The 21,785-nt window shown below is 38.3% G+C and overlaps 1 protein-coding gene across 1 annotated transcript; it reads left to right on the top strand.

Annotated features, from left to right (window-relative positions):
• Positions 1 to 15,175: 15,175 nt before the first annotated feature.
• On the top strand, positions 15,176 to 20,794 carry LOC114027282 (anionic trypsin-like). Its single transcript, XM_027841272.1, has 5 exons — positions 15,176 to 15,215; positions 16,650 to 16,818; positions 17,504 to 17,760; positions 19,613 to 19,749; positions 20,642 to 20,794. Exons 1-5 carry the CDS (start codon positions 15,176 to 15,178, stop codon positions 20,792 to 20,794), a joined length of 756 nt encoding a protein of 251 aa, XP_027697073.1.
• The last annotated feature ends 991 nt before the right edge of the window (positions 20,795 to 21,785 follow it).

Raw genomic sequence — 21,785 nt, forward strand, 5'->3', positions numbered from 1 at the left:
TCTAAGGACCATTCACCATCTAGTTTGTACACCTTTAGATCTTTTTCAGCTTATCAATATCCTGCTTCCTAACAGGTTCACAGACTGTTGCGGGGCACCTTTCTCTTTGATTCCCCATCTGTCCCCTGCCTTCTCCTGTGACAGTCCAGATATTTTCTTGAAACAACACAGAGCTGTTTCTTGTATAACAATGACAATAAATACTAGATCAAGTAGGCCAAAGTGTAACAATGAATCCTTCTACTGGTCACAAGGAGGCTAGGTTGCTCTGCCTTCTTCTCTATTAAAAGGCCCTTCTCAACTCTGGACCCCAGAAACTTCTGGGAACTGCAGGGAAACATATGGTTCAGTCATGAAGCTTTGTACGACATAAAATGCAGACCAGGTATAGGCCATATACACTTATTTCCTCTACACACACACACATACACACACCAAAAACAAATGGAAAAATCTCATAAGTTCACATTTCTTTAAGAAAACTTAAAAAGCAGCAGTCGTAACTTGTAAGTGCTGTTATATTCTCATTGGAGGTAGATTCTTAAAATATCAAAATTGTAGAACTGCTGAGTAGGCATTTTACATTACCCTTCAGCTCTGCACTGTCCCCTTTCCCAATCCCTCCATGGAAAGGTTCCAATATTCCTGATGTGATCTACAGAAAGGAAGAGATAAGACCAGCCAAAGGTAGGTAACTCTTTTGAAAGTCCACTGAATCAATGGCTCTTCCTGCTCAGTAGCCAATAAGGATATTTATTGCTTCATCCCCGAGCCATATGTATCCCCAAACTTACCAGAAGTTTTCTGAGGAATTCCAGCAAGTGTTCTATGGGATGGTTCCTATAGGCTGATTCTCAAATATGATCCAACCCACTACTATATTTGAAACATCTAGAAAATGCAAAGAAGATGACAGAATCACATGCATGTTGCACCTGGGAGCTGGGAGCCAGTAGCAAGGGAAATGTATAAGTCTTATTTCATATACAAAAGTAATGGTCAGGAGCCAGAGCCAAGATGGCGGATAGAAGCCAGGAAGTTGCCTGAGCTCTCCCCATTTTCCCTCAGAAACAACATTAAATTAAGCCTCTAAATGGATTCTGGAGCAAAAGAACCTACAAAAAGACAGAGTGAAAAACTTTTCCAGTTTAAGATAACATAGAAGGATTTCAGAAAAGGTCTGTCTCATTCGGGTAAAAGGGGAGCACAGAAGAGCATAGATGGTGTCAGGGCAAGACAACAGGAGGCTCTTAGCCACAGAACAGATCAGCAACCAAGGCCCCTTGGTCCTGGCCCAGCAGGCCAGTGGCACAGCAGGCCAGCTCTGAAGCTTCCAGCCCCAGCACAGAAAGCAAATTGCCAACCCCAGAACCCAGCCAACAATAGGCCCTGCTGCGCCAGGCCACCCCAGCTCAGTAAACAAGCCACCAGCAACTGAGGCCTCAGAGCATAAAGCCACTGACCAGGCCCCTGGCCCCCATCACAAGAAGCTTGGGGCAGTGGCCCCCTGTGCCCCAGGTGTAGAGTTCAACTTCAAAAGCCACGAAATAGGCAAAAAGTGAGCAAGAAACAAAAAACAGCCTTGACTATAAAAAGCTACTATGGTGACAGGGAAGTTCAAAACACATACTCAGAAGAGGACAACATTGTCAAAATGCCTACATGTGAAACCTTAAAGGGGAATATGAATTGGTCCCAAACCCAAAAAGCCTTCTTGGAAGAGCTCAAAAAAGATTTTACAAGTCAAATAAGAGAGGTAGAAGAAAAATTGGAAAAAGAAATGAGAGGTATACAAGACAGAATCAACAGCTTGAAAAAGGAAGGACAAAAGTTGACTGGAGAAAACAGTTCCTTAAAAAATACAATTGGTCAAATGGGAAAAAAAAAATCCCCTGAAGAGAACAACTTTTTAAAAAGGAGAATTGGACAAATAGAAAAGGAGGTATAAAAGCTAACTGAAGAAAACAATTCAATAAAAATTAGAATTGGGCAAGTGGAAGCTAATGACTCTATGAGACAACAAGAATCAATCAAGCAAAATCAAAAGGAAAAAAGTAGAAGAAAATGTAAAATACCTCACTGGAAAGACAACTGATCTGGAAAATAGATCCAGGGGAGGTAATTTGAGAATTATTGGACTACTTTAAAGCCATGATCAAAAAAAGCACATGGACTACATCTTTCAAAAAGTTATCAAGGAAAACTGCCCTGATATTTTAGAACAAGAGGGTAAAATACTCAATGAAAGAATTTACCTTTGGATCTCTCTTAAATCTCTTGAAAGAGATCCCAAAATGAAAACTTCAAGGAATCTTGTAGCCAAATTCCAGAATTGTCAGAACAAGAGGAAAATATTGCAAGCAGACAAAAAGAAGCAATTAAAATATCAAGAAGCCACAGTCAGGATCAGAGGGCTTGGAAAATGCTATTCCACAAAGCAAAGGAGCTTGGATTACAACCAAGAATCAACTACCCAGCAGAATTGAACATAATCTTTCAGGGGAAAAGATGGATATTTAATTAAATAGGAGACTTTCAAACATTTCTGATGAAAAGACCAGAGCTGAACAAAAAATTTGATCTTCAAATATAAGACTCAAGAGAAGCATAAACAGGTAAACAGGAAAGAAAAAAAACATGTTATTCAATAAGGCTAAACTACTTACATCCCTACATGGGAAAATGATACTTGTAACTCTTGACAGTTGTATCTTTATTAGGGCATTTAGAAAGGGATATACATAGAGGGTGTGAGTAGAAGTTGACTTTGATATAATGATATAAAAAATTAAAGGGTAAAAAAAGGATTCTACCGGGAGAAGAGGAAAAGGGGAGGCAGAATAGAGTAAACTATATCACATGAAGAGGATTGAAAGACCTACACAGTAAAGGGAAAGAAGGGGTGAGCATTGTTTGAACCTTATTCTCATTGGATTCTGTTCAAAGAGGGAATAACATATGCACTCAATTGGGTATAGAAATTTATCTTACCCCATAGGGAAGTAGGAGGAAAAAGTGGAAAGGGAGAGGGCTGATAGAAAGGAGGGCATTTTTAGGGAGGTGGTGTGAGAAGCAAAGCACTGGTGAAGAAGGACAGGGTGAAAAGAGAGAGAAAAGTATAAACAGGGAGGAGGGAATAGGATGGAGGGAAACATACAGTTAGTAATCATAGTTGTGAATGTGAATGGGATGAACTCTCCCATAAAATAGAAGTGTATAGCAGAGTGGACTAAAAACAAGAATCCTACAATATGTTGCTTACAAGAAACACATCTGAAGCAGAGAGATACACATAGAGTAAATGTAAAAGGCTGGAGCAGAATATATTGTGCTGCAACAGAAGTTAAAAAAAAAAAGCAGGGGTAGCAATCCTGATCTCAGACAAAGCAAAAGCAAAAATAAAGCTAATTAAAAGAGATAAGGAAACTACAACTTGGTAAAAAGTAGCATAGACAATGAAATAATATCAATACTAAACATATATGCACTAAGTAGTATGGCATCCAAATTCTTAGAAAAGAAATTAATAAGTTACAGGAAGAAATGGACAGCAAAACTATACTAGTGGGGGACCTCAACCTCCTCCTCTCTGAACTAGATAAATCTAACCACAAAATAAACAAGAATGATGTTAAAGAGGTGAATAGAATTTTAGAAAAGTTGGATATGGGGGGCAGCTAGGTGGCACAGTGGATACAGCACTGGCCCTGGAGTCAGGAGGACCTGAGTTCAAATCCAACCTCAGACACATAACACTCACTAGCTTTGTGACTCTGGACAAATCACATTACCCTCACTCCCCCCAAAAAATTAGATATGGTAGACCTATGGAGAAAATTGAATGACGATAGAAAGGAATATACATTTTTCTCAGTGGTACATTGCACCTACACAAAAATTGACCATGTATTAGGGCATAAAAACTTCACAATCAAATGCAGAAAGGCAAAAATATTAAATACATCCTTTTCAGATCATGATGTAATAAAAATTACATATAATAAATGGCCATGGAAAGATAGACTAAAATTTAATTGAAAACTAAATATTCTAATCCTAAAGAATGAGTGGGTCAAACAACAAATCATAGAAACAATCAATAATTTCACCAAAGAGAATGACAATAATAAGACAACATACCAAAACTTATGAGATGCATCCCAAAGAAGTTCTTAGGGGAAATTGTTTATCTCTAAATGCTTACATGAACAAAATAGAGAAAGAGGAAATCAATGAATTGGGCATGCAAGTAAAAAAGCTAAAAGAAGAACAAATTAAAGTCCTCCAATTAAATACCAAATTAGAAATTCTGAAAATCAATGGAGAGATTAATAAAATTGAAAGTGAGAAAACTACGGAACTAATAAATAAAAATAAGAGCTGGTTCTATGAAAAGACCAATAAAATAGATAAAACTTTGGTTAATTTTATTTAAAAAGAAGAAAACCAAATTACCAGTATCAAAATTGAAAACAGTGAATTCACCACCAATGAAGAGGAAATTAAAGCAATAATTAGGAGCTCTTTTGCCCAACTGTATGCCAATAAATCTGACAATCCAAGCAAAACAGATATTTACAAAAATATGAATTGCCCAGATTAACAGAAGAGGAAATAAAATACTTAACTAACCACATTTTAAGAAAAGAAATAGAACAAGCAATCAGTGAACTCCCTAAGAAAAAATCTCCAGGGCCAAATGGATTTACAAGTGAACATTTAAAGAACAATTAATTCCAATACTTTATAAACTCTTTGGAAAAATAGGCAAAGAAGAAGTCCTACCAAATTCTTTTTGTGACACAGATATGGTGTTAATACCTAAACCAGGAAGATCCAAAACAGGGAGACAAAATTATAAACCATTTTCCTTAATGAATATTGGTGAAAAATTTTTAAATAAAATATAAGCAAAGAGTTTTCATCAATTTATCTCAAGGATAATACACTATGACCAGGTGGAATTTATACCAGGAATGCAGAGCTGGTGAAATATTAGGAAAACTATCCTCATCATTGACCACATGAATAACAAAACTAATAGAAATCATATGATTATCTCAATAGATTCATAAAAAAACTTTTGACAAAATACAGCACCCAGTCCTATTAAAAACACTAGCGATTATATGAATAAATGGAGTTTTCCTTAAAATAATAAGTAGTATCTATCTAAAACGATCAGTAAGCATTAAATGTAATGGGGATAAGTTAGAAGCTTTCCCAATAAGATCAGGGGAGAAACAAAGATGCCCATTATCACCACTATTATTCAATATTATACTAGAAATATTAGTGTTAGCAGTAAGAGAAGAAAAAGAAATTGAAGGAATTAGAATAGGCAATGAGGAAACAAAACTATGACTTTTTTCAGATCATATGATGGTATACTTAGTTCTAGAAAATGAACTAAAAAACTACTTGAAATTATTAACAACTTTAACAAAGTTGAAGGATATAAAATAAATTCACATAAATCATCAGAATTTCTACATAATGCTAGCAAAGCCCAGCAGCAAGAGATAGAAAGAGAAATTCCATTTAAAATAACTACAGCAATATAAAATATTTAGGAATCTACCTTCCAAGACAAACCCAGGAACTATATGAACACAATTATAGAACACTTTTCACACAAATAAGTCAGATCTAAACAAATGGGAAAAATACAAATTGCTCATAGGTAGGCTGAACTGATACAATAAAAATGACAATTCTACCTAAATTAATTTACTTATTCAGTGCCATACCAATCAAACTACCAAAAATATTTTATAGAGGTAGAAAAAATACTAACAAAATTCATCTGGAAGAACAAAAGGTCAAGAATATCAAGGGAATTAATGAAAAAATGCAAAAGTGGACTAGTCATACCATATCTAAAGTTATATTGTAAAGTGGCTATCATCAAAATTATTTGCTACTGGCTAAGAAATAGAGTGATGGAACAGGTTAGGTACACAAGACACAGTAGTAAATGACTATATCAATATACTGTTTGATAAACCCAAAGACTCCAGCTTCTGGGACAAGAACTCACTATTTGATAAAAACTGCTGGGAAAACTGGAAAACAGTATGGTAGAACTAGGCATAGACCAACCTCTTACACTGGATAACAAAATAAGATCAAAATGGGTACATGATTTAGACATACAGGATGATACCATAAGCAAATTAGGAGAGCAAGGAATAGTTTTTCTGTCAGATCTATGGAGAAGGGGAAAAAATTATGACCAAACAAGAGATAGAAAACATTATGAAATGTAAAGTGGATATTTTGATTACATTCATTTAAAAAGGTTTTGCACAAACAAAGCCAATGCAGCCAAGAATAGAAGGGAAGGAGAAAGCTGGGAAAAAATTTCTTACAGCCAGTGTTTCTGATAAAAGCCAAATTTCTAAAATATATAGAGAACTGAGTCAAATTTATAAGAATAAAAGTCATTTCACAACTGATAAATGGTCAAAGGATATGAAGGCACTTTTCCGATGAAGAAATTAAAGCCATCTACAGTCAAATGAAAAAATGCTCTAAATCACTATATTTCTCTAATCAAATTAGAGATTAGACTAGAGAAATGCAAATTAAAACAACTCTGAGGTACTGCCTCACACCTATCAGGTTGGCTAATACAGCAGAAAAGGCAAATGCTAAATGTTGCAGAAGATGTTAGAAAATTGGAACACTAACGCATTGTTGCTGGAGTTGTGAATTGATCAAACATTCTGGGAGAAGATGTGGGAAAATTGGAAACACTAATGCATTGTTGCTGGAGTTGTGAACTGATCAAACATTCTGGAGAGCAATTTGGAACTCTATCCAAAGCAATTTGGAACTATACTAAACTATAAAACCATACGTACCTTTTGATCCAACAATACCACTTATAGGTCTGTATCCTAAAGAGATCATTAAAAATGGAAAAGGACTCACATGTACAAAAATATTTATAGCAATTCATTTTGTGGTGGCAAAGAATTGGAAATGGAGGGGATGCCCATCAACTGGGGAGTGGCTGAACAAGTTGTGGCATATGAATATAATGGGATAGTATTGTACTATAAGAAATGATGAGCAGGTAGATTTTAGAAAAACCTGGAGAGACTTACATGAACTGATGCTGAGTGAAGTGAACAGAACCAGGAGAACATTGTACACAGTAACAGCAACATTGCTATGATCAACTATGATAGACTTAGCTCTTCTCAGCAATACAATGATTCAAGACAATTTCAAAACACTCATGGTAGAAAATGCTATCCACATCCAGAGAAAGAACTATGGAGTCTGAATGCAGATGCAAGCATACTATTTTTACTTTCTTCTTTTTGTTTTTTTCTTTCTCACGGGTTTTTCTCTTTTGTTCTGATTCTTCTTTCACAACATGACTAATGTGGAAATAAGTTTAATATGATTGTACGTGTATAGCCTATATCAGATTGCTTGCCATCTTGGGGAGGAGAAAGGGAAGGAAGGAGGGAGAAAAGATTTGGAACTTTCTTATAAAAGCGAATGTTGAATCTATCTTTTCATGTAATTGGAAAAAGTAAAATACTATTAAGTGCAAACAAATAAAAGAAAAAAGTGATAGTCATCTGTTCTTCACTGTTTTCCATATCCAAAAAGGAAATATGGTCGTTTTCATTGTTTTTATCCATGCTCAACCACTTCCATCAATTGATTTCAGAAAGCTCTAGGCCATAGTTATAGTGAGCACACCTCCTGAATTTTCTGAGCCAGCCTGATATCAAGAAAAGAATGTAAAATATCATTTGTCAGAGCACATGCCTTGGTTTTTCATTCAGACAATATGTCTGGTTACCCTGGTTATAATATGCTTGCACTTCTGGACCCTCAGTGGTTTAGACACTACTACTGTGGTGATTGATTAGCCCATCCTGATATATCATATCTAATGAAAATCTAATTTCTTCCTCTCTCTCTTTCCATAGAAGTTGTGTCCCTGGAACTATGAGAGTTTCTAGATAGAGTGATATCACAGACAAAATCCACATTATATTAGATTATACAGTAGACTACCCAGCTATGCACCTCAGGACCACCAGAATCTCTCACTACCCCCAGGATTAGTAAAACATAGGTTTACTTTTGACCCTCCCTTTTGGGGCAGAGATTTTTTTTTCTTTCTTTCTGATATGGAAGTATAGGGATGCAGAGCAATAGTCCCCTCCTTTGTTACTACCCTATGACCATGACCAATTCATTACAGTGACTGATAGACATTAACTTCAATCTCCCCCACCCCCAACAAAAACACACAACATGTACCCCTTTTTTGTGCAGATCACAAAGACTGGGATGAAGAAGACTGACAAGGTAGGTGACCTTTGTTCAACATCCCTTTCCATTAACACCTGCCCACAAATCATAGCATGGTCCCCTTCTTACCTCTCTACAATATCCCTTGTATGAGCTACCTTAGGCTCCTATGTGGGTGTAAAGGACAGGGCTTCAGCCAAAGGTTAGGGTGGAAGGAACTTCAAGGTCATGGTTTTCCATGGACAACAGCAGCTCTATTTCCCATGAGTAGTAGAAATAGCAACTATGTTGAAAGAGGATTAATGACATTTTTGTTTATAGGTACATGTCCTTGGCAAGTTGAATGTTCCAACATATGGTAATGCCTACATTTTTCTCATGGTTGCAACCTAAAATGACTTTCTCATTCCTGTCTCCTTCCCACACAAATTCCATGGGGGACACAGTATAATGGTCCATTTCAGGGATTGAAACAGAAAAGCAGTTCTTCCTTAGAGAGAATTTGCTTACTTATAAGTTATTGATATTAAAACAAAGCAAACAGTGAGAGTACATTGCAATCCGTCCCCTTCATTCTGATTTAGTACGTGCCACAGTCCAGGTGAGGACTAGCCAGGAATTTATCAGTTCTGTCAGGACTTTAGAGTGAAACTTCATCCTAGTTTAAACTTCATGGCCCCTGAATTTTAAGACTTTTTAATTTTTTAATCAGGAGTTAACAAAGGAAGCTGGTATCCTTTAGAAATTCATTTACTTAGGGTAAGCAGACCTAACTGTAGGCACTTTCAAATATGCGAACCATGAATAAGCTAGATAAAGAAAGATGCCCATAGAAGCTGAGGAAATTACTCTGGCTCTTAATGAATTACGCCTTTGGATTTCATGAGTCACTGATTGTCATTGTCTTTGCCTGTATATCCCCAATGAGGCACCTTTCAATTATATCATCTCTTTTTTATTTTATTTTGAGGTAAAATATACTTCCCTGCAAATCCAACAAAGTATATTGACCTCAATTTATAGATGGTTAACAGAAAGTAGGGAAGCATCACAACTGTTCTGATACAAATACTTATACCCATAAGCAACTTTGAAACTATATTAACATAAGAACTCCTGACAACATCTTAAACAAAGACTTAAGAAATATACTGAAGGCACTCGGGGAATATTGTTTTAGTGCATCCCAGGAACCATTTCCACCAAGAAACAAAAGTGTTTTCCAGTTCATATACTACTTCATCATCATCCTTAGCTTTTGTTTCTGACTGGTGGGACTGTGCAAAAGGTCTATAGGAAGTTGGTAATATTATCCAGGAAGAATAGATCCTCCTGATAGGTCATCTCACCAGAAAAGGACCAACTAGTACAGTCTCAGCTTATTTGCAAAATGAGGTTTTGAACATGAATGAGAATGTTCTCTGGAGTGGGGAGTGGGGATTCAATCTAAAAATATGGAGACAGAAGGACAGATAGATATATAGATAATAGAGCCTTAGACACTTACTAGCTGTGTGACCCTGGGCAAGTCACTTAACCCTGTTTGTCTTAGTTTCCTCATCTGTAAAATAAACTGGAGAAGAAAATGACAAACCACTCCAGTATCTTTGTCAAGCAAACTCCAGATGGGATCACAAAGAGTCAGACACAACTGAAACCACAGAACAAGAAGAAGCAGCAATAGCATATCCCCTTAGCAGAATGTGAGATCTTTGGAGGTATAGACAATATTATGTTTATCTTTGTCTCCCCAGCACCTAATATAGCACCTTCTACATCATAGTCACTTAATAAATATTTAGGTACAGTCAAATTGATGGAATCAAATTAAATCAAATCCAGTCATTGCAGCAAGTCCCAGGATTTGGAGACATTTCGTGCTGTAAGTTTCTATTTTGTTGTGGGAAGCACTTTTGACAGCAACTAGGTCCAATCTATTAAAAATATTTTCTATAAACCTATGTTTCCTTCCACCACTTCCTGCTGTTTTGGTGACCCTAATCACAACCATCTTTTATTTGTTTATGTACGTTTTCTACCCATCACCAAGGCTGTCCATTCTTTTGCTTCCTCTTTCCAGACCTATGCTATTGCTGGTCTTTTAGTGGAGATCTGTTGTCTTTAAGCAAATAGGGCAGGACAAGTCTTGTCCCACTTCAATAGGCAATACCTAAATTTTAGAGCCAGCCATTAAAACATTAAGACAGCTAGGCAGCATAATGGAGAAAGCACTTGACTTGGACTCAAAAACACCTGAGTGTAACCCTGCCTTACACAGTTACTAGGTATGTAACCTTAGGCAAGTCATACAACTAATCCGTGCTTCAGTTTTGTCTTCTGTGGACTCAATGACCACTAGGGTTCCTTCCATCTCTAACTTTATGATTTCACAGTATAACAGAAGCAAAGCAGTCTAATTAGATTAGGGAGACATGTGTAGATATCAGTAAGAGCAGGCACATTTCACTGAAACTGAGCTAATCTCAAACCTCACCCTTCTGGTTGGAGTCTGACCTTTTACTTTACTCCCCCACCACTCCCTCTTGTTAGAAAGAAAGCAATTCATCCACTGGCTTATTATAAACATTTCACCTTCCAACACCACAGAAGTAGGGTTTACTCATAGCTCTTTCTAGGAAAACTGGTAACTATTAAGTGATGTGGGTGGCTGTTTGATCCCTGGAACTCTGGGCTGCAGTTTGACCATTATCAAGGGCATATTGAGAAGGTATATAGGAAGTTCTACCTCATTCTGGATGACCTAAGCTTAAATCATCTACCTGAAAGAATACATAAAGAAGAGAGGAAAACCCTCAAAATCACACCGAAGTAGGCACAGCAACTGATACCTGAGGAGGCATGATGCCATAGGAGTCTTCTTATTCTGTGACCATCCACTTCCCTTCCCCTTGGCTCTCCCTACTCTGTTTTAAAATGTACCTTGATTCTTCTATACATTCTAGTATCCTGTTCCACCCATACTTTTCAAGTCAAACCCTCTAATTATGAAGTCCATACTCTGTTTGCTTTTTACTCAGTCTGAGAAATATTTCACTACAGTGGATGTTGGGGAAACCTCATATAGAAATTGTAGGACCATCTTCAAGCACTCCCTATACAAGTAAGAGGAAAATGTGATCATAATCTGTCTTTTCTAGACATTAGTATTCTATTAATGCAGTTCACAATAAGGTTGTTGTCCTTCATTCTCAAAGAAGACCAAAATGATAGCGCCCTGTTGGAGTCAAGGTTCAGTGTGTCCGACTATGGCTGATCAGACCAATATGAGCTTGGAAGGCTCTCCCACAGATCAGGTACAGATAGTTTATATGAACATTTGGAGTAGAGATGTCTCTAAATTTGCACATCTCACATTTGTTTTGAGCTACTGCAATTATGCGCCTCTCACAGAGCACAGCACCTTCTTTGATGCGGGCATGCCATGCTGGGCAGTCCTTTGCCAGTATCTCCCATGTCTCATAATCGATTCCAGTATGTGTGTGTGTGTGTGTGTGTGTGTGTGTGTGTGTGTGTGTGTGTGTGTGTCTGTGTCTGGGGGAGGGGGAGAGAGGACAGTGCTTAATCAATGTAAAGCAATTGCCATAATGAGGAGATCAAAAGAACCTTATTACCTTCTCAGCCATCAAACACTGGATCCCCTTGCTAAGTGGAGAGACATGGCAGCTGAGGACAATTCCAGTTTAGAATATATACTCCACTGCAAAATCTCCAAGAGCAGCAGGGGAAGATTATGAGTAGTATCACTTTATAAAATCTATGTGAAATAGTAGGGGGAAAAACAAATTGATAAAAAGCTTGTTAAATGATTCAATCAAGCATAATAATCCTAAGGATTAGAGTGAAGGGCAGCAAACATTTCCTAAATGGAAAACATCTATAAAGATTTTGATGACAAATTTTCTCACCTTCAAAGTTAGTGGAATCACAACATTTGGAGTCATTACAGCCTCAGTAATCCTGCTTGAAAGAGTGGAAATGGGGCTGAAGAGAACAAAGGTTAGAAAAGAAGCAGAACTAAGCCAAGTACATGCAGAGGTGGTCCATGCTGATGGTTACACAACTTTGAAGGCATTGAGAGATCAATTTCAAGGCATAAGAAGGTATCAATGGTTTTGGGGGGGGGAAATCTTAGACCTTTTATCCAAAAAAATGGTTACTAGAGGATTTCAATAATCAGCAACCCATGCAATCTCTGAAAATCTGTACTTTTGGCTAGATCCTTGTGTATCTCAACTGAGATAGTGGGTCCCTGGATACCCTAAGTTATTGTTGTTATTTGTCCTTTATCTTGAAGAGGACCAATAACATCATGAAGGTTATGTCTTGACTTGTCTAACTGAATATCAAGAGCAGAGAACAATCTCTCTTGACAGTAGACTGTACATTCATGAGACTGAATGTTGGATTCATAGTTAGGACATTACTGGCTTAGACTAGCACACTTGTTCACAAAGGTATAGTAAAATAATTCATCAAAAATCCTGTTGAAATACAAGAATAATATATTTATAATATGCCTCTAATTTGCCAGTCAAGCAATCTGTCAAAAGAATAGATGAATCAGGGTTGGCATAATTCCGTATTGATAATTTCTGTTAACTCATAATGATCACTGCTTTTACAAACCATCTGTTTAGTAATCCTGAAGCTTCAGTAGTCTATCACCTAAAGAATATGACTTCTTCCTCTTTTCTAAAATCACAACAAAACTTTCCTTTCTCCAATCCTGTAGAACAATTCCTACTGTCTGTAATTTTTCATTGATCAGTTACAGTAATTCAACAATCACAACCACAACTTCTGGAAGTTTTCAGTATGAAAACACATGTAGTACGTAGTTCATCCAATTCTTTCCCTCTGTCTTTAAAATTATGGTGAATTTAAATTTTTTTGTTAACCAATTTTGTCATAACTTTCTTAGTCTAAATGATAGTGATAATGAAGACAATGATTTTTATGGTCTCTGATTTTGTAGAGTTTGGGATTTTAAGGAACATAAACATAGTCATACACATAATCAAAACCCAGGCAATCAGCTCTATAAATACTATATAGGCCAATTCTGAGTGGCTTAGGGGGTCAGGGTCTATGAGATTTTATATATAGGAGAACTAGAGACTTTTACAAATGCTAGCAAAAACAGACACTTTGCAATGAAATTGGTTATTTAATTTGGTAATCATGGGTAGGTGAACTATGGATAAATATGAAGGTTATTGGTTGGTGGTGGTGGTGGTGGTGTTGGTGGGAGGATCTGTAACCATAGAGTCACCCATCATTCTGGCATTGTTTATATTTCCCCTCTTCTCCCTGGGAGAAAGGGCTTGGTCTAGCTAGACATATTAGTTATGCAACCAAAAAGTTCATTCTTTCCTGGCACCCAGATATCCAGATTTGATAGTACCCCTAAAAATCTATTCTTAGTTCTTTATTTTTGGAGGGGCAGGGAGACTAGTCTTTATTTTAATAGCTTGCCTCTACTTTGATAGGCTCCAAACATTCTCCTTCTCCCACCTGGAGATTCAGTCCTGCACTTTCCTAGAACATCTACCTATCCTAATCTCCCTCCCTTCACCCTGCAACTACTCTATATCTGGAATCTTACTGAAAACATCCGGCTTCCTAGTTGGCACCTACCTGCCTATGACAGTGGAAATAGAAAACCAATCAGAAGTGACTAAACAAGACCTTGTCCATCCTTATAAAACACTTGGCCCTCTTCTGCATCCCCAAATAGTTCTGTTGCATGGGAATGCCCAGGTGTGCCCTCATGGAACTGGGAAGGGTGGCAAGAGCCTGGTATAACCTGAATACTGGGTCTGGATGGAACCTTTCATATAATCATCCACCCCTTTCCTTTTTCTGCCATGGTTTCAATATTATCTCATCCAAGGTATGGATTTACTTTTTTGGCCAAGTCAAAGATGTACCCTGCCCTCTGGAGATCTAGTTGTATCCTTATCTTTTGGGTGACTGTGATCCCCATATATATATATATATATATATATATATCTTTTCCTTCTATTCCCCTTCCCCACTGTCCTCCCTCTAATTTTCCTGAGTGTTTCAAGTTAAGTGCTTTTATCTGTACATATTAAAAACAAGCCAGATATAGGTCTTTTGCTTTTAACATAATTTAGCTGATTTGCTTGCCCTGTGAACATCTCTGAATCCCCAAAAGTTTGTTCAGGGGACCAAGGTATCAAAGCTTAGGAGGATAAGCTGAGACACTAGAGCCAGACTGTTTCCCAACCCTGCTTCATGTGAGTGTGCTCATTTTCTGAAGATCTAGAATTTAGTCTGACCTCCTGCTCAGCTCCATGGACAGGATAACTTCTTAAGGGTCCAAGATCCCTGAGTGAGGGAATCATTTGCTTATACTAACCCTGCTCCTTCATTTAATTCTTAGTCAGAGAGCTTTCCAGTAATAGGCTTAGTAAATCTCCAAGATGGCAGCACATAGAATGGAATTACTTGAACCTCATTCAACTGTTTATTCCTCCTCTTCCTCTACTATTATCACTCTAATCCTCACTGTAAAGAGTAGAAGTCAACAGAAAAATTCCAGATTGGCCTTTATGGGAGCCTGACCTATTCTGAAGGGCTAGTCATTTTATCCCAGGTGTCCTTAGTGGGACCAGGTATTCTTTATGTCTACAAATCCTTCTTGATTATTGGCTAGTCATCAATCTCTAAATTTTTCAATCTCTATTTTTCAAATTCTGATGCAAGACCATGGGAAAAAAGAAAACTGGCTGGTTGGTGTACTGCAGGAGACAAATTACCTTCCCTGCTCCAGACACCAACTTCTTTCATCTGGTGAGGTATAAAACAGAGGCTTCTAACCACAGTCAGTTATACCTCTGCAACCATGAAGTCCCTGCTGATCTTAGCCTTTATGGGAGCAGCTGGTAAGATCCACTCTTCCCTTCATGCCCCTGTCATTATCACTCCTTCAGAGCTTCTTCACCTCTCTCATGCTGTCTTTCTGTCTTTTCCCTTTCCAGTGACTCTATCTTCCCATGTATTCCCTTTGGATCTGCCTAGATTTTCTCCTTCTCACCTAACAACCCTGCATTGGTTCCTTGTATAGGTTTCACCTGTCTTCTCTCATATGCACCCACATGGGTTCTTTGCTTGCTTGAACATCTAGCCAAAGAGATGGAAATAGAAATGGAAGCTTGGGGGAGAGGGTGTGAGGGAGGAGTAAGAAGCCAGGAGGGAAATAAGCTTGACCAGATTTAGGAAGAGAATGAGATGGACAAAAAAATAAAAGCCAGTGAACAGAGGGAGTAAACCTGACTAGAGAAGGGACAGGAGAAGAGGGAAGGGGAGGGGATCTTGCTCAGAGTGTGTTCTGTCTAGGTGAGATCACAGAAGTTTTTTTTCATAATCTGACCCCCAAAGGAAGAGATGTGAGAAAAAAATAGAATATAACTTAATAGGCTTTTGTTGTTTGTTATTTAATTTATTCAATAGAATAGAACTCAACAGGTTTTTTTATTTGTTATTTAACTTTTTTATTATTCTATTTATCTATCTATTTATTCATTCATTCAGTTAGTTAATTTGTTTTGAGGCTATGCCAACATTCCCTGACACAAAAAGGCTGAAGGATCATGAGAAAGCAGAACAGGGATAATCAAGGTGGTGATCAGAGACACCGATTAACAGATGAAGCTTTCAAGGTTTTGAAAACCTGGCCAAATGAGGGGGTATTGATGACTATTCTTTCAAGTGAGCCCAGACATAAGCCTGAAGCTATTGTCAGATTTTCTCTTCCATAAGTTCTGAAAAGATTTGAGAGTCAGAGAGACAAAGGCAGTTTCCATTGACCAATGAGTTAGTAATCTGCCTGTTTCTCTCTACCCTGCTCATTATTACCATAACCACTGTTCTCATTAGCGAACTCAAAGGAACACAATGTTAGAAATGACACATAGGGTTCAGCCCCACACCCCTCCTGCCTGTTCCTTGTCATGATATTAAATGATGAGGACTGGGGCCACTAAGTGGCACAGTTGATTGAGCACCGGCCCTGGAGTCAGGAGGACCTGAGTTCAAATCCAGCTTCAGACACATAACCCTAGCTGTGTGACTATGGGCAGGTCACTTAACCCCAATTGCTTCACCAAAAAACAAAGCAAAACAAAAAAAAGACTGCTGAGGATAAGGAAGAGTAAAGCAATTTTGTTGTTAATGATGGTTATAATTCAAGTAATGATGGAGTCATATAATATTAGAATTAGAAGTAACCTGTGGATGCTTAATCACTGAAATCATCACTAGTGGTCAAGTTTTTAACATTGCTAATTTGTTATTTGCTTGTTCCATTTCCTCCCAAGTTGCTTTCCCTTCTGATGATGATGATGACGATGACAAGATTGTTGGAGGTTACACCTGTGAGAAGAACTCTCTCTCCTACCAGGTGTCCCTGAATGTTGGCTACCATATCTGTGGTGGCTCCCTCATCAATAGAAAATGGGTGCTTTCTGCTGCTCACTGCTACCGCTTGTAAGTGACAGGATCTGACTAACACCTAACCAATTGTTTCCTGACAAAAACTTTCGGTTTTTATGATGCTATTTGGTGTTTTTCATGTCTGATGCATGCAAATTACTTTCTCAAGGAAAATGTTCATGATGTATATGCAAACATAGGCTGGATCAATAGAACACTCTACAAAAAAAAGAGATGTCATATTCCCATTACACATTTTCTTATTTAGGGGTTGCTTGGTTTCAATGTTAAAGAGCTTAGGGAGAAAGTTGTGTGAAATGAGAAAGAAAAGAAAGAAATTCTGAGAACTTAACCTCTTTATCTGCAGAGCCACCTAGAATAAGCAGGTGGAAGGTGGGAGGAAAGGTGGTAAAAAAAGCAGACCAGGCCATAAAGTAAGTTTAATGGTTCTTGGTCCCCCATAGGTTAGCCTCCATCATCAGCAGTGGGTAAAAGACATCTCTCAATTACTATCTCCCTCTTCTCCACCACTCTTTAAGACTAAGACAGGGAGGCCACCACATCACACATACACACATTCCCACCTTCTCCATATATGCTTGACTTTCTATCTTGAAATGCACTATAGTTGATTCAAAATCAACTGAGTCAAAAACTCTAGATAGAATATAGAACCCAGGCTGGGGAAAGAATACCCCCTAAAGATACTTCTATTATTGAGCACTATTTTCCTTCCCAGCCAGCACTTCCAGGTGAGACTGGGAGAGAATGACATCAGAGTCCCTGAAGGAAATGAACAGTTTATCCATGCAGCAAAGGTCATCCTGCATCCAGGCTTCAACAGGAAGACCATGGATAATGACATCATGCTGATTAAGCTGAAAACACCTGCCATTCTCAGTAGACAAGTTGCTCCCATCGCCTTGCCCCACTCCTGTGCCTCCACAGGCACAAGGTGTCTCATCTCTGGTTGGGGCAACACCTTGAGCCATGGTGGTGAGTCACATTGCCATCTAGATGACATCAAGAAGCCAAGAATTCAAATGCTGCTCCTAATATTTACTAGTTATGTGGTTATGGGCAAGTCACCTTAGCTGGTTCAACCTAACTTTCCTCATCTGTAAAATGAGGATAATAATAGCACCTACATCCCATGATTGCTGTGAGGTAAACCTTAAAGTGTTATATAGATGTTGGTTATTATTATTATTTTGTCCTGTGTTCCTCCTCTTGTACTAGCCGCTCAGGTCAGCTTCTTCCTTCTTATCCTCTATAGTGACACATCTCTTAGCTCTCACTAAATCTCAGGATTGCCTCTAGGACACTGAAAAGAATGTCCACATTGTAACCCCAAAGCCCTTATTCTGAAGGGCTTCTTCCTTTTCTTTCCCCAACTGCCACCAGCCTATTCAAAGCCCCAAATGATATTGAACGGTTCTCCTGATTTTCTGAACCAACTACTGAAAAATTTTGCTTTCTTTAACTCAACCAGGAAATAGTTACTAGCTTAATAAATAGAAAGGACAGGGCAAAATGAAACAAAATAATTTACAGAATTGACAAATTTTTTAAAAATGATAGAAGTTTTCTCTAATTCAACATTATTTCATCATGTTTCTGGAATCCTGTTCCTACCCCTGATCCAACTCAAGGTCTGCAACCAAAACTATTCCCTGAGCAAAGGTAAAGATAATTATCTCCTTAGATTGGGAGTTCTTAACTTGGAGTCCTTGAACGTTTTTCCATTTTAATATTATTTGAATATAATTAATTTCTTTTTTAATACTAAGTATTTTGTTATATGAATTTAAAAATATTATTCTGAGAAAGGGTCCATAGTCTTCACCAGACTGCCAGAGGGTTTCAGGATACAATAAAGGTTAAGAACCCTTGCTTTCTATGAAATTACACTCCTTTACCTCTAACTAATGTTTCAGCTTAACCTAAGCCCTGTCCAGATAACTCTAAAGGACTGGATCATTTTCAGGGACCAGTGGGAAGCCTCATGGGCCAATGAATCAGAAGATTTGGATTTGAATCACAGATCCTATACTTCTTAGCTGTTGACTTTAGGAACCTTCAGAAGCTCTCTGGGCCTCTGTTTCTTCATTTGTAAAATGAGTTTGACTAGATGAAGTCAAAGGTCCTTTTGTTTAGATTCCTGGTGCTCCTTCCAGTGCCCATACATAACCGACTTCTTTTTCCAGTTTTGACTTTCCTGCCTCTCATTTTGCCTCTTACTAAGTTCAACTGGTTAAACTAGCCCTCTACCCACTGGCAAGGCCTAAACACCAGAAACACCTGGACTTCAATTACCATTAACACTCTCTCCACCACTTCTCTATGTATGCAGGTACCTGTGCCCACCACCTCCAGTTAGGGGTCTCTTTCTACAAGCCTACCTCAATTATTTTACAAAACCACAAATACTTTAAAAACACTATTAGAATAACATAGTGTTTTCCTTGAAGGGCCATCTCACCACAACCTTCAATTTTGTCTCTTTTGGTCAAACAAACATTCTTTGGGTATCTGCTTTGTGCAAGGAAGATGAAGAAAAAAATACAACTAAGCCCTTCCCTCAAGAAGCTTATAGTCAAGGAGAGAGAAGAAGACAAGTTTAGAAGTAACTAAAGTATAAAGAGGTATAGGAGAAGTTTCATAAGAAAGGTACAGACTGCTTAAGAGTCTAGAGAAGGGAAAAATGCAAATGTTCTTCTTTTTCCTGGATTCAAACTGTTTCAGTATCTCTCTGTCTTACCTGATCTTAGAATTTAGTCCTCTAGCCAATCTTCCCACCCTGCTTTATTGACCATTCTTTCTCCTCCCTCCCCCATTTTTTCCACAGTTGACTACCCCAATCTCCTACAGTGTTTGAGTGCTCCCCTTCTGTCTGATGCTGAATGCCAGGCCTCTTATCCTAGAAGAGTCACCAAAAACATGGTCTGTGCTGGCTTCCTAGAAGGAAGAAAAGATACCTGTCAGGTATAGCCCTATTCTTCTTCATGTTGGGGTCATGAGTATCTGCAAAGAGCCTGTCTGTGAATGGGATGGGGGGGGGAAGAGAAGAAGAAGACAATAACCATCCAGGCCTTGGGGAGTAGAAAGTTTAAGGAGCTTTCCCCTGCTCAGACTTTTACTCCCTGGAGCAGCCCCAAATTGAGATGAAAGAAGACTAATATTCAACAGAATCTCCTAATCTCCATGTTGGAAAATACCTCAATGGCCATTTAGTCTAATATGTACTCTACCAAAAATCTCCTCTACAACATCTCCTCCAAAGTAGTCATGGAGCTTTTCCTCCATTCCTAAAGACTTATCCTTTAGTGAAGGAAAACTCATCATCTGCAGAGAATCCCAATACACTTTGGCTTTTTGACCCAAGGTCCTGGATTGCTTTTTGGTGGAACTGAGCATAAGGAAAGAAAAGTAGGTTGCAGAGGTGGGGAGGGCTGGTGAGAATGGAGGTAAGAAAATAGCTGTGAGAATCTGGAGGGTGCATCAGGTAGAGAATTAGGGTGGGGTTCTTAACCCAATGTCTACATACTTTTATAGATACAGATAGATAGATAGATAGATAGATAGATAGATAGACAGACAGAGAGATAGATAGATATTACAATGTCATTGGTATCCTTTATAATCTTATGAATTTCATTTAAAAAGCATTATTCTGAGGTCAATAGGCTTTAGCAGATTGCCAAAGGTGTTCATAAAACAAACAAAAAAAAAGGTTAAAAATGCCTGGACTAGAAGATCTCCAAAGTCTCTTCCAACTTTAAAAGTCTATGGTTTCAACCTTTAGACTAATGTAGAAGTAGTCATCCCATCTCTTCCTTTCATATGCTCCTCATTCATCCATGTTCTCTCTCCTCAGGGAGACTCAGGCGGCCCTCTGGTCTGTAATGGAGAACTTCAGGGTATTGTCTCCTGGGGTTCTGGCTGTGCTGTGAAGAACAAGCCTGGTGTATACACCAAGGTCTGCAATTATGTGGACTGGATCAAGGAGACGATTGTTGCCAACAGCTGAAGTCCCCAGAACCTTCCTCTTTCCACCTCCATCTGGGCTCTGACTTGGACCGTCAAGCCAATAAAGTGATAAGCCTTTTATTGTCTGTGTCTTCTCTTCATTTTCTCCTACACTTCATTTAAATAAAAATGTCTTCTTCAGGCCAGCTATGTGGCACACAATATTGCCAGAGGGCAAGTAGCCCCTGTAGAAAGGCCATGTCACTTATTACATTACCTTCAAACCCAGAGTGCTGTGTAAAGGGGGTTTAGCACATGAGCAGATCACCTATTATGGAATCATCCACGTAGAAGATACTGGGGAGACCTACTTCTGGTCTCTGTCGTCCTACCTTGTGGGGGAAAGAAACCATTTTCTGTTAGCTGCATAGCCAGAACTGTCTGAATCCCTAAAACTACCTAAGCACTGTCTGCCTCTTTTTCCTGCACTTGACTATAAGGAAGATGGCCTCCTTTGCTCTAAGCGGGTGACTCCATCTTAGGTGATCTGGTCATGTGCCAAACCCCCATTATAAGTGAATTTCTTAAATTCTGAGAGATCTCCAAGCAGAGAGATTCTACCTTCTTGATAATCCTATTGATATTTCAAACTCAACACATCCAAAATACCTACCCCCTCTTCCAAATGTCCCTACTTCTAACAAAGGGCATCATCATCCTTCCTGTCTCCCAGTTCTCAAACTTGATATCATTCTTAGCACTGCCATTCTTATTAACCCCAGGAATCCAATCAGTTGCCAAATTTTATTCATTGTATCTCCATAAAATCTTTCACATCCATCACTTTTTATTCCCCTCATAAAGTTACCTCTCTAGTTTGGGCCCTTATTATCTTTCACTTGGACTACTGAAGTAGACTTTAAATTGTTCCCTCTACCTTAAGTTTTCCCCTACTCCTATCTGTTATCCAAATTATTAACTATCCTTCACTCAATGATTTTCCTAAAACCCGAGTAGGACCGTGACTCTCTCACATCAATGAACTCCAATTG

This window comes from Vombatus ursinus, unplaced genomic scaffold (genome assembly GCF_900497805.2).
Source record: "Vombatus ursinus unplaced genomic scaffold, bare-nosed wombat genome assembly UNPS02014858.1, whole genome shotgun sequence".
NCBI classification, from domain to species: domain Eukaryota; kingdom Metazoa; phylum Chordata; class Mammalia; order Diprotodontia; family Vombatidae; genus Vombatus; species Vombatus ursinus.

What these genes read in the sequence shown, in the direction of transcription:
- LOC114027282 (XM_027841272.1), top strand. Translation starts at nt 15,176, where the DNA reads ATGAAGTCCCTGCTGATCTTAGCCTTTATGGGAGCAGCTG. An exon ending in GCTGCTCACTGCTACCGCTT is followed by an intron (nt 16,819 to 17,503) that starts GTAAGTGACAGG and finishes TTTCCTTCCCAG; the next exon opens with CCAGCACTTCCAGGTGAGAC. An exon ending in CAACACCTTGAGCCATGGTG is followed by an intron (nt 17,761 to 19,612) that starts GTGAGTCACATT and finishes TTTTTTCCACAG; the next exon opens with TTGACTACCCCAATCTCCTA.